This window comes from Athene noctua, chromosome 2, assembly GCF_965140245.1.
Source record: "Athene noctua chromosome 2, bAthNoc1.hap1.1, whole genome shotgun sequence".
Classification (NCBI taxonomy): domain Eukaryota; kingdom Metazoa; phylum Chordata; class Aves; order Strigiformes; family Strigidae; genus Athene; species Athene noctua.
This window is the reverse complement of record NC_134038.1, coordinates 117,583,185-117,596,036: the sequence shown is the minus strand read 5'-3', so window position 1 is coordinate 117,596,036 and position 12,852 is coordinate 117,583,185. Positions and strand designations below refer to the sequence as shown.

Genomic DNA, 12,852 nt, shown 5'->3' with positions numbered 1-12,852 from the left:
TAAGGCACTTTTTTTTTTAAATGTGCAGTTGAATATATAGGGGAATTTGGAACTTGTGCGTTTTCTCTCTTCTCGTATCTCTTCCCCTATACTCCCATTGGATATTAGAATATCACGTGCCCAAATTGTCAAAACAGTTTTGTTTGTGCTTTGGGTATTCATGGATGTGGGGACATTTTTTTTGGCCCAGTTTGCTTCATATCTTCTTTTAATTTCCATTTATTTTTCAGTTCCAGTTGTCTGAAAGTGAAAGTACCCACAAGTTTTACAATTACTCTGTTCATAATCTGGGCTTGTGTGTTCATTTGGCTTCTTAAAACTGATTATCTGCTTTAAAGGACAGAATATTAACAAGTACTGCTGAAAGTAACTATTCCATGTGCTTGTTATCTGTTACTGCTCCAATTCACGTGGATCCAAGTCTGTTATCTCCCATGGTGTTTTTCTCAGTAATGAAAAACCAGAAATGAGTGCATGTCTTGAGTGAATAAATCATGAATGCTTTTGAGACCTGAATATACCATGTGCAGAAACCACTGTGTTGGATGGTCTGGACCTGTGAAACACAGGGCACTAGAATTCTCACAGACACAGGGGGAATTTTAAAATCATCAGCCAAGTGTGTGCACTTTGCAAGACTGGAATCCATTTTTCCTGAGCTTTCTGATAAGAAGTTTTTCAAATAAGGGCTTTATTGTGTGAGAGTGTACAAATTTTGTTACTAATTTTGAGATGTGTCATTAGATGCTAACTGTTTTTAACATTGCACATCTTTAATTATGTAACAGCTTTGCACTGGAGATTGCCAGTGGGTTGGAGTGAGCTTTGCATGTTCTGAGACTCCTAGTGCTCCTGTAAAACAGGCAGGCAGTACTGTACACGTTTTTGTGGGGAGAAGTGCTGTGTGGGAAGGTTAATTGACTTGTTTGTGACTGTAATGGGAACAGAAAGTAGTGGAAAAAGAATCAAAGCAGATTTCACTAAAGTTGTGCTTCTCATTGCCAGCTGTAGGAGTTTCCATAAGGCCAAATGCCGGGGGCTGCCCTTGGGCCACAACAACCCCCAGCAGCGCTACAGGCTTGGGGAGGAGTGGCTGGAGAGCTGCCAGTCAGACAGGGACCTGGGGGGGTTGATAGACAGCTGGCTCAACAGGAGCCAGCAGTGTGCCCAGGGGGCCAAGAAGGCCAATGGCATCCTGGCTTGTGTCAGCAATAGCGTGGCCAGCAGGGACAGGGAAGGGATCTTACCCCTGGACTCGGCACTGGTGAGGCCGCCCCTCGATTCCTGTGTTCAGTTTTGGGCCCCTCACTCCAAAAAGGACATTGAATGACTCGAGCGTGTCCAGAGAAGGGCAACGAAGCTGGTGCAGGGTCTGGAGCACAGGTTGTACGGGGAGCGGCTGAGGGAACTGGGGGTGTTTAGTCTGGAGAAGAGGAGGCTGAGGGGAGACCTCATCGCCCTCTACAGCTACCTGAAAGGAGGCTGCAGAGAGCTGGGAATGAGTCTCTTTAACCAAGTAGTAAGATACAGGACAAGAGGGAATGGCCTCAAGTTGCTTCAGGGAAAGTTTAGACTGGATATTAGGAAGTATTTCTTTACAGAACAGGTTGTTAGGTGTTGGAATGGGCTGCCCAGGGCAGTGGTGGAGTCCCCATCCCTGGAGGTGTTGAAGAGTTGGGTTGACACAGCGCTGAGGGATCTGGTGTAGTTGGGAACTGTCAGTGTTAGGTTAGTGGTTGGACTGGATGATCTTCAAGGTCTTTTCCAACCTAGACAATTCTGTGATTCTTTTTCTAAATATTCTTTCTAAATTTCTCAGATCACTCCAATAAGAATGTAACTTAATTTTGTCTATGGAGTGTGATGTAAATTTGCGTCAGATTTTGTTTTTATTGAAGAGAATTTAAAAATATGAAAATTCATTGGATTGTAATCAAAAGATGGTGTGTCTTGATAATAAGTTTTATTACTTGTATTAAGATTGTGTTAATTACTTTCTGAAGAGAAATTAGTACACAGTGTCTCCCAACGCTGTCAGTCTATATCGCACACAATGTATAACAGTGGGTTACAAATTAAGGTAACAGCAATAGCTCCTAAAATCTTAGAAGAAGATAGGAAATGACTGTAGATATCCAGAAAATACTGACGGTTCTTCTGTACTAACTGAAGAGAAGGCATGTTTAGAAAGACATAATGGAATATTTTCCCCATTAAATCCATATTATTAGAATTTTTCCCATATTGGGGATGCTTTGTGCTGCTAGCAGAAGTTTGCTGTAAAGTAACCCTGCTAGCCAAAGAGGATGCCTTCAGGGAAGAGGAAGAATATTTGCTGTGAAACCAACTTGATCTATGAGCTTGTTGCCTCTGTTCAGTGGCCAGAAGGAAGGAACATGATGGGAACCAACTTGTTCTCTGGCAATACTTGGTTGTCATTAGTGTGCCCTTGAAACTAGTTGACAGCATAATTTATAGTCTAGTTCCTTGAGCACAGTTAAGCACTTAGCTTGCCAAGAGTTATCAAAATGCATTTGCAGCACTTTTCTAGGTCTGTCATGTGCTGTTCAGCGCAGAATTCTCTGTTTTTAAAACAGTTGCCTGGATTGTCAAGTGGAGTAGATGTACCACCACACAGGCTGTGGTATTTTTGATACTGAGAGAAAAGCTGCGGTCTGTGATGAAAGACAACAGACTCATAGCGACTGTACGTATGCAGTGGGAGGATTTGCCTTGTCTGGTAAACCGAAAGGATCATGCTCAGTCTTAAGATTTAAAACGACTAACTTACTGAGATCATGAAGGGTCGTGCATAGAGAAATGGTTATATTATAACACATTTTTGCTACTTTTACATTTTCAAGGTATTTTATGTATCTAAAGCAGGAGTGTTAGATCTGGCATGGCAGAATCTGCGTTGCTATTTCTGCAAATATCATGAGGTTCACATACCTGTGATGGAAAAAAACCCAAAACCAACAGACCAGTAAGACCAATTACAAAGCTAGTAAATACTGTTCCTGATCAAATGGAAATGCTGGACAAGATTCATCAGTACTTGTTAAAAATTACATCACTTTCTGGAGCATCTGCAATGGATGTTTTTCCTTGTTCCCACAGTTGCCACTTAAGAAGCAGCTTTGTGTTTTATATGACTGAATAAAAGTAATTTTTCTTACTTTTCATCAGCCTGTGGCCTAGAAGTGTCCTGAGTTTGTTATACCAGTCTACGTAGTAGCCAGAAACCATTTTCATGAGCCTGCTTTTTTTTCCCCATTATATGGAATCATGCAAGTTAAAAATGGCAAATAACCTTTCATTAGATCATCCAGTCTGTCTGCCTGCCAATGCTGTTTGTTCCAACCAGCATATGTTGTAGTGTGTTTTCTCCTTCCTTTTAATTATGTCAAATGTCAATTCTTCCTTTGCTTCTCCTGAGAACTATTTTCTAATATGGGAGATTCTCCTACCAAGAAGGTTGCTCGGTGTCCAACCTTAATCCACTGTTTTGTAATTTTCTACTCTTGCACCTGGTTATTGTCCCATATACTGAGCTAAATATGAGTCAGATTCTGCTCTTTGGGGTAAATCCTCAAAACGTGCCTACCCTATTTCTGCTTGTGATCTTACCACTGTGCTCATTTCAAGGATAGACTTTGTAAGAGCATTTGTTGACGCACTCACAATTTAACTGACTATATGTTGTCTGTTTTTTATTGTTAGGATAGTGCTTGAGCACGTAGTTCAAACCCCTTTGAACTACATGCTATATTTTCCAGACAGTTCCATAGATCAAACAGACAAAAAAGAAGAGAAAAAGATGTAACTTACAAGTAGAGACAGTAGAGAACTGTCTGTATATCCCTTCAGCTTCCCACTGTTGCAATGATTGATTGCAATCCTGCGTGCTTTGTATGTTCAGAACCCTCTTAGCCAAAAAGTGAACCTTCTTAGTGCTTAGGGATATGGTGTAGTTGAGAACTGTCAGTGTTAGGTTAAGGGTTGGACTAGGTGATCTTCAAGGTCTTTTCCAACCTAGATGCTTCTGTGAAGGGAGGGCAAAACACCCTTGCTCTTTTTTTAGGAGTAATCTGATTGCTCTTCTTTTCATTTTCTGTAAATTAAGGAGAAATGCCATCATCACAACTGACAACTTCTAGTTGTTCTAGTGATCTTTTTTTTTTAACATTTTCCTTATATATAACCCTTCCAGACTTAGTCCTGTCCCTGCTAAGTTCTCTCTGGTTTGTCCATTTTTGGGGTTGTTGCAGCACTTGCAGTTGTGTGCCTTTGTGTGCATTCCCAGCAGTGAAGCCACAGCCATCCCTGCTGCTTTTCTGACCTAAACAAACATGTGCATGCAGCCAAAATTTATACTACTACTGCCTTTCTCCCCTCTCTTTTCTCCTTACCCTCCCCCCTCACCAGTGACAGTCTCATCCAGACTCATACAACTCAACAGAGAAACTGACTTCTGGTTCTGTACACATATATATATAATGGAAGAATATATATGTATGCAATTTTGTAGCTGATCACAGATATTACAATCAAGTCCAACAAAATTTCACGATTGAATAGTGTTTCTATTTTTAAGAATGTTTTGATTTCATATGAGAGAGGATTCCTTGCAACTGTCTAAAGTTTCTTTTTCTAGCAGTAAAAGAAACAGAAATATCTGATGACAGGATGTTGTTTATAAGCTATTTGGATTTATTTTAACTGAAGGACAATAATAAATATTTACAATTTTCTACTTTTTTCATGTTTCCCCATATGTTATGCTACAGTTGACTACCAGATAGGCTCCAAATGTCAATTTTGTAAATTATTTGCAAATGAAGAGGCATCTTTAGATACAGGGTTGCTTTAAACCTCAGTCATGGTGTTTCTTATCCATATGATTAATCACCAGAGACTGGAGATGCCAAATAATAAGTGCTACTTCCAAGCAAAATTTCATTTTGTCTGACCAGGTGCCAGAACAGAAATTTTTCTGTGAAACAGGAAATTTTGAAGTGAGTACCCTCTCTGGCTGTTTGATGCGTAAGGTAATAGCCTGATTTGGCAGCCAAAGGAAACTGAGCTCCCACCTCAGTACACCGGTTTGCCAAGCCATGCCTTGGCACATTATTTCATGATTAAACATTTTTCATCTATTGGGTTTTAAAGACGATTGAATTGCATAAACTTTCTTAGTCCATTGAGTTCCTGGTTAAAGTAAATAAAATGTCATTAAGCAGTTTTAAGTGAGTTAAGTTACGGTCTATTAAGCAACAGGAATATTTGCATTATTTTATTCTGTTGGTCTCTTCATCTGCACCAAGAAAGGAAACTGTGTTCAAGAATGGTCTTAACAAAAGGAAATTTAGTTTCCAACTAAAAGGTAGCAAATCGTTTCTTGGTGCTGGTGGTAGGTTTTGTGTTGTTTTTGGTTTATTTTTTTTAATCTAATCGTGTTTTGTGGCTGACTTGACCAAAGTGTTAGGTAAACTTTTGCTCACTAACCTGTTAGTCTCTTCAAACTATTGCTCTCAGATGAGAGTTGTGTGTTGCTGTCATACCTGCCTCTGGTATTTGCAGGACTATTAAAATTAAAGAACTCCTTCACTTCTACAACTGGAAGTAAAGATCAAGAAAGAAAATTATGATCAGTGGAGTCAGGCTGTTTATTTGTATTGCCTTATTTTATAATCATACATGTATACTGGTTTTGTTTGTACAGTATTTTTCATTAAACATACTATCTTAAGACACCACTTAGAAGTATTACTGACTAAACAAAAGTACTGGTTTTAGTTCATCTTAATTTTTAATTTGACCTTGAGTACTCCTTGCAGTGAGTTTTCTCTGCAGTTCTGCATGTTTGATCACCAGAGTTAACATCCCTACTGATGCCATCTGTAGTCTGTCCCAACCATATGAACTAATAGACATGCTCTTTTAAGACACGGTGTATTTGTGTATATGAGATCCATAATAAATATTTGCTTTAAACTTGGCTAAAAACAGTAGAAGAAACATAAAACATTCACTCCAGTGTAGTATAATAGGAGTCGACATTTGAATAATGTTTGTCTCTCTCTCTTCAAAAGATTTTTAACATTTCTATCTATCTTTAATGCAAATTAATTTATACTGAATGAGTTATGTTTTCCACTAGCACCATGTAAGATAGCCTGATCACATAGAAATCACCATCTCCTTCCAAAAGTCAGGTAAACATCAGCTCTGTAAGAGAAAAATATAATTGCTACAAGAATTTTTAGGAAATAAAAAATTAAGAGCCATCCTTGATATAAATTCTCTAAATATACTTACAATTTCTAAAATTGTTTTAAGTTTTCCACAATTCTTCCAGAGTGAAGTGCTGTATATGAGTTACTGTATAGCAGTGTGTAAGCATTGTCAGCTACCTCAGTGACATTGTTGATGGTTAAACCTGTAAAGAAAAGGCTTGGAATATGCTCACCCAGTCCTTCAAAAGCAGCTGTGGTGGGCAATGCAATGTCAGTGTGTTTCTTTTAAGATTAATGAAATGAGAAAGAGGATTTGGAGAGAAGACCTTAGCATGTTTTGCTTAATGAAGTGACTTTTTATAATTCTACCTATATGTAGAAATCAGCATGTAGTTTTATTTTACCTGTACAGCCTGGTCAATGCAATTGAGGGTTTTTTCCATTCTTTTGTCTTACAGGCCATTTCCCGCTTGTGTGAAGATAAATATAAGGACTTCAGGAAAGCTGCAAAGAAACGGTCAGTCAGTGCTGACAATCTGACTGTGGTTAGATGGTCCCCTGCTATTATCTCCTAACAGAGGAGACTGGAATATTCCTACGGACGGACTGTTTCATCCATCCATTTTTTGGGGAGTGGGTTGGGGGCGGGGGGATAAAGAAAAAAGACTTTTGATTTTTTTTATTTTTAAATCTGTCGAGCTGCCTTTACAGTGCCTCCCCATTGTGTAGCACACAAGTAAAATACCTAGTGGAAGGAGAAAATGGAGAAATCGCTGTTTGGAAGAAAAGATGGCCATCAATTTTCTTCTCACTTTTGCTAACAGCTTTACCCTTCTTATAAGGAAACAGCAAATCAGGTGCTTGGAAGAAGAAACAAAAAACTGAAGTAGAGGCAGAAAAATATTTAAGAACTGTGCCATTTTCTAATGTGCTGTATTCATGAAGAGAAATGGCAGCATGAAAATAAACCATGTAGTCAGATGACTGTGCACTAGAGGAATGAAGTTGGGAAAGTTCCATCTTAAAGGTTTCTCTTCATATCTTTTCTATTTTTTGTTGGTTTTTGCATTCCTCATTGCTGCTTCCCAAGATAAATTCTTCCCCTTGCACAGCAGCAAATACAAAGTCTGTATTTACAGTAGCACAAGCCCCTGAATAAATAGCATTGGGTTTTTTCACTGCACTTTTCTCTGTAAGCTGTCTTATTAGCATTATTTTTCATAATTATTATGCATATGTTATATTTCTTGTATGCCTTTTCTTGTATTTCAAAAGAAAGAACTTGACCATAGTGCTGAACCAAAATTGTGTACAGGGATCAGAAGATCTTCATAATTTCATGATGTGTTTTATTTATAGTATACTTGGGTGTGTGTGCCTTCCTGAGTTCTTGGAATCATTTATTTTTCCTTAATATAAAGATACAGTTATTAAAATGTTGAGATGATGATGATAAGACTTGGGCCAAATCTCTGAAATTTGCAACAGATCTTGTGATCCTTTTTGCAGATTTTCATAGCATTAGAAGTTTAGCAGAATTCATTTTGAGGGAGATTTTTTTTTTTTTTATGTGGCCTGACTAGTTCATTCCTTCACCTCCAGGTCCATTGTTGCAAGCAATATTCTCAATTTTTGTATGTTTACTTTAAATCAAAGTGAGTCTGTTTATAGAAAATAAAAAATAATAAAAAAAATTGTTCCAGTGAGAAGGCCTGTAGAAGAGCAGAATGGAAATCTTAACAAGGTATTTGTCACATGTAGATTCGATCTTGAAGCTAAAATACAAACCCCCATGTTTTTCAGTGTAGGTGCTTGTAGAAATTAAAAGTAACCGAACTGTGAACATAATTTTCAACCCTGATTATTATGCTCTTCTGTTGTTGTTACTAGTTCCCTCTTACTGTGGCTGTTGCCCCCTTGGAATCTGTAAGAGCCTTTTATAGAAAATAACTTGTCAGTATAAGCATATTTGCATTATAACACCCAGGGTGATTTTTTTTCTCCCCCCTTTTTTTTGCACGGTTTAGAAAGATATAGCTGAAAACTCAGTTCCCTGAAATCCTTTCTTTGTGACTATCACTGAAATGAATGGCAACAGATGTCCCTGATTTATGCACTACTGTGGTAAACCATAAAGATTCCATATTTGTTTTATTAAGCCCTATGGGCTTGTAGCAAACCTAGGGGCCCAGAAATGCCCACTTGACTTCCAGTGCAGTGCTAATCTGATGCCTCTGGGCAGAGAGGCACTGACAGGATTGAAGTAGTAATACCAAACAGTTTTCTGTTAACTTTCTGATGTGATTTGTATAGTTTGAGACATGAAGGTTTTGTCCATAAATTCTCCTGATGTCCTTTGGGCCTTTAAAATCTAATTCTCATCACTTCTTGTTGTGCCAATGCATCAGAACTGTGAGTATCCAAGTCCATTTTCCCCTTGAACATAGAATGTAAGGAAAGTCTTTATAATAAAACAAATGCAGATCACAGCATTTGAAACGTCTTTACGGATAGTTTCAAAAGGAACATTTCCAGACCATTTGAAATTCATCCTTTATAAGCATAAATTTAGGGTTTAAAGAATATGTAAAATATTTTGATTTATCAACACTTTGCTAAACTGTTTTCCATTTACTTGGTATCAAGAATATTGGTTCTATCCATTTCTGGGTGATAGAGGTATGAACTTTGGATTATGTAAAGATCTCAATGCATCTACTATAATTTTTGTGAAGTTTATTAAACTACTTTAAAGATTGTATAGTCTATTTATTGTATGTATGTACATACAGTCTGATACTTTAAAAAGTGGATTCCGTAAAGCCTGGCTCAGTCTTGTTTAGACTATTGAATATCGTTTTAGCCTTGTGCACTGGACTCTACCTCTGTATAGGAGAATTTTCCATTTTCTTAATTAGTACTGATTCTGTGATTAAGTTGGTTATGTTTCTTGCACTAAGAATTAAAAAAAAATCTGCTGTAAGTGTGGATTTTTTCTTTAGTTTAAGTTTTGCCATATGAATCCTCTACATTGAGATGGATGTTTCTTTCCTTCATGGTTATAGAATAATTCTTTGCTTTTTTTTCTGGTTTGTTCCAGGGTTGCCAAAAAATACAGTACCTGTCAGTAAATCTTAATGAGTGTCTTTTGTTTGCAAGGTATTGTATACCATGTAATTAAAAATGAAATATTGTTTAGGATTATGTTGTGTTTAGTGTAGTTTTTTAAGCATTACTGTATGGAAAATGCCATTGCAAGGTTAGAGAATCACCCAGGGTGTGAGAAGGGAGGAGAACCAAATAGTCTTTTAATTAACAGCACAAATACATTGTGTTTTTCATTTCAGAACCTGAAACTAAAGTTGCTGTAAATGTTTTCTGGATTAAGGTTTTCATTATTGCTTTGGTCACCGTCTCAGAAACGAAAAGGTGTAGGAGATGTAATAAACCTGTCCCTTCAAGCATCATTGTCTTAATGAATTATTTTTACATGTTGAGCCAGTGGGCCATTCATTTGGTCATTTATGCATTGCTAATTGGATAAATATTTGAAAAAGGCATCTTGTAAGGGTTTTTTATTCATGCATCCCTCTGCAGCCCAGAGATTTTTCCCTTATTCTTTCCATCTGTAGACTTATTTATATTTCATTTTTTGTTTATATTTCATTTTTTGTCAGCGATATATATCGTTCTGACAGTTCTTTGGGACTGAGAACACTGGAGCCACATGATAAAGTGCAAAAAGAAGAAAAAATGGTCAAATCACCTTTTTGATCTTCCGCAAGCCTTATCAGCCTTTCAAATGATACATGTTTTCTATTGCTAAAAGTATACAAAAACCTGTCCTGTAGCAGGGTAATGGTATCCTTTTCAATAATTGTATTTTTTTATTTGTCTTTTTTATTTTTATGAGAGAAAGATCAGGATATATGGCTTAGTTTCCCTTAGCTTATTTAGCTTAGTTTATCATGTAAACTAAAAGCATGATGGAAGATCTGTTTACATTTATGGAGTCTTTGTTCAGATTTTGTTTTTTAACACCCCTTTCTCAACTTCCTAGCTTTCCTAATGCCAGAAACCTTAGATATAACCTAAAGATTAGAAGTAGAAAAAAACCTCATCGGAAAAGGGTGATGGTGTATTGGTGGCAGATGACAAAGTGACATCTGGTAGTGCTGGCTATATATAAAAATAGCAGTACGTGGGAGGGGGGATAGAGGAATTGAAAGGGCAGAACCAGAAAAAAACCCAAAGCCTTAACAGCTGAAGCAACAAATTATTTACAGTTATCCTTTGTTGGTAACCAACACTGCATTTTCCAATGACATGTTTAAGCTACTAACTGAAGTGCTGCACTTCCACTGCGGACTCATACTGCTCTGTGCTTCTGTGTGGTCTTAGTAAGGAATTTGCTTGACCTGGCTTTTAGCACTTTCCTCGCTTCTGTTTCAAACACGTTTCTGTAATCAGAATATTATTCCTGTTTACTTGAATTGTTGAAAACATCTGCCTGCCTCTGCTCTGCAGTGTAGTGCCCACTTAGCATCTCTGACAAGTCCTGAGGAAAAAAACCCTCAAATGTATACACAAATACACATTTTTTGAATGTGACCTAGATGTATACAGAAATGTTAGTATTTACACCTAAAGTGCAGTAAGTGTCTTTCTACTGTTTCTTTTTTCTCTTCAATTGAACTACATCTTGAGAAAATCTAATGAGAGCTTGAGTTGCATAAACCAAAGGTAATAATAGAAGATATGTAGCAATCAGTTAGGAGACAATGCTTTAAAAAACTAAACAAGGTTTAGAAGAAAAGCTGCTGATCATAAGGAAACCAGAAGTGGTAGCAGACATAGATTATGATGCTGAAAGTGATTGTTTCATAGTGTGTATGAACCTGCTTTTCAGGGTCCTCTTACAAGAATCCACAAAAAGTGACTGGTGAATCCCAGAACCACAGCTTGCAAATGACTGAATTCCTTAACCAAGAAAGCCATGCTGGAGTTCTGTTGCCTGGACTGGGTCATCAGGCTCTTCCCATTAAAGAAAGAAGCAAGAGGATGTCAGATTGAAGAAAGGCAGGTGACAGAGCAGTACAAATAGAGTATTTCTTGTGTTCCTTCTAGAATGGTTGGCTGATGCAGTTTGTGAAAAGAGAGTTGTTTTTTCATGCCCTTTACAGCGTGTGTAATGTGTTTCTGCATTATTCATGGAGACTTTCAACTGTTACAGCTGGAGATACTCTTTGGTGATGATAGGCTAAGCTAAGCAAGCTTCTTGGTGTGGTAATAAGTGATAGTATAGCTACATTTCCCATGTGAGTTGTCCAGAATTTCTGTAAAGAGTTTGTAAAGCTCATTCAAGGCGTGGACAGTATCTTTTGTGAAGATGTCAATGGAGTCTACAGTCTGAGAGCAGAAAATAACAACAAAATGTCAAAAACTGTGAAATATGATTTCACAATGTACTTGCATAATTTACTTAATGTACTTACATAATTTAGTTTCAGACCTTTTTTTCCTTGCATCTCCTATACTTAGACTGGGGTGCTGTGATAAGTAATGCAGTAAAACTATAGCTAGAAAATTTTTGCAACTAGCACTGCTGCCCCCTTTGAATTCACTGGCAGTGAAGCACATCCTCAAAAGGCAGCTGAAGACTTACTCATGTGACATCAGGGCTTTAGTAACCAGGTGTTAGAGTAAGACACCTACTTCACATGAGAGATTCTACAGCACACTTAAGTCTAGACCTAATTCTTCTCTTATCTGTATGTTTTCTTGCTTCATTGCCTCTGGGTTTTCATGCCTCTGTATTTCAGGCATTAGTACATATTACTCTCCATGGAAACAGTATCTTGGGAACTGGCAGCTGTGATACACCTGCTGCCTTATATTTAAACAATACAGATCATCCTGTGACCACATACTTCTGTTTCATCTATTTCAGGCAAGCTAGGCATTCTTCTGTGGAAAAAGGAGAGGCCAAAAAGATGAGGAATGGTGTGCTAGAAGGGTTATGAGGCAGAATTAGGTATGCATAGTTTTAAAATAAACCAGGAAATGAAGGTGGGCAAATGTATCTTCTGTGGTGTTAATACCAGGAAGCACTGATGATACTTTGTGTGGTGATGATAAATTTCTTGGGCAAGGAGTTTGTGGGATAATTGGATCCCTTCAACAGGACAGGATATGCGGATTGTACTGCCATAAATTCTAGGAAGAGGAAGACCAGGTTGTACTGAACAAAATGCCACAGAAACAACACATAAAATACACCAAATAATCTTGAATGTCATGTATTAGAATTGCAGGACTATTTTGGTGTTGCACACCATCTAGCAGTGTTTGGAAGGATTGGTGGTTGTCTTACATCATTACATCCTGTTCCTTTTGTGGCCTTAAAGTAAAAAGTCATCCTATGTATGCAAAAGCTTAGCACATTTTATCAAGCACTAGAATAGAAACAGTAATATTTGGAGACTTTACAAAAAAAAAAAAAAAAAACACCAAAAAGGTAGAAGAGCACCTGTTAAGAACAAAAGCTGATGGGGGTAATTTGGTGGTGCTCTGGGACAGTATGAACATGTGTAAAGAGAGCGGTTAAGAGAGT

The 12,852-nt window shown here is 37.6% G+C and overlaps 1 protein-coding gene across 5 annotated transcripts in view; it reads left to right on the top strand.

Moving 5' to 3' along the window:
• The window catches only part of CCNY (cyclin Y), a 136,845-nt gene extending 127,405 nt beyond the window's left edge, over nt 1-9,440 (top strand). For all 5 annotated transcript variants that reach the window (XM_074899972.1, XM_074899973.1, XM_074899971.1 and 2 more), the window contains one exon: nt 6,698-9,440. In XM_074899972.1, the coding sequence (XP_074756073.1) occupies nt 6,698-6,814 (117 nt within the window). In that variant the 3' untranslated portion in view covers nt 6,815-9,440. The remainder of the gene's footprint in view (nt 1-6,697) is intronic.
• Nucleotides 9,441-12,852: the final 3,412 nt, after the last annotated feature.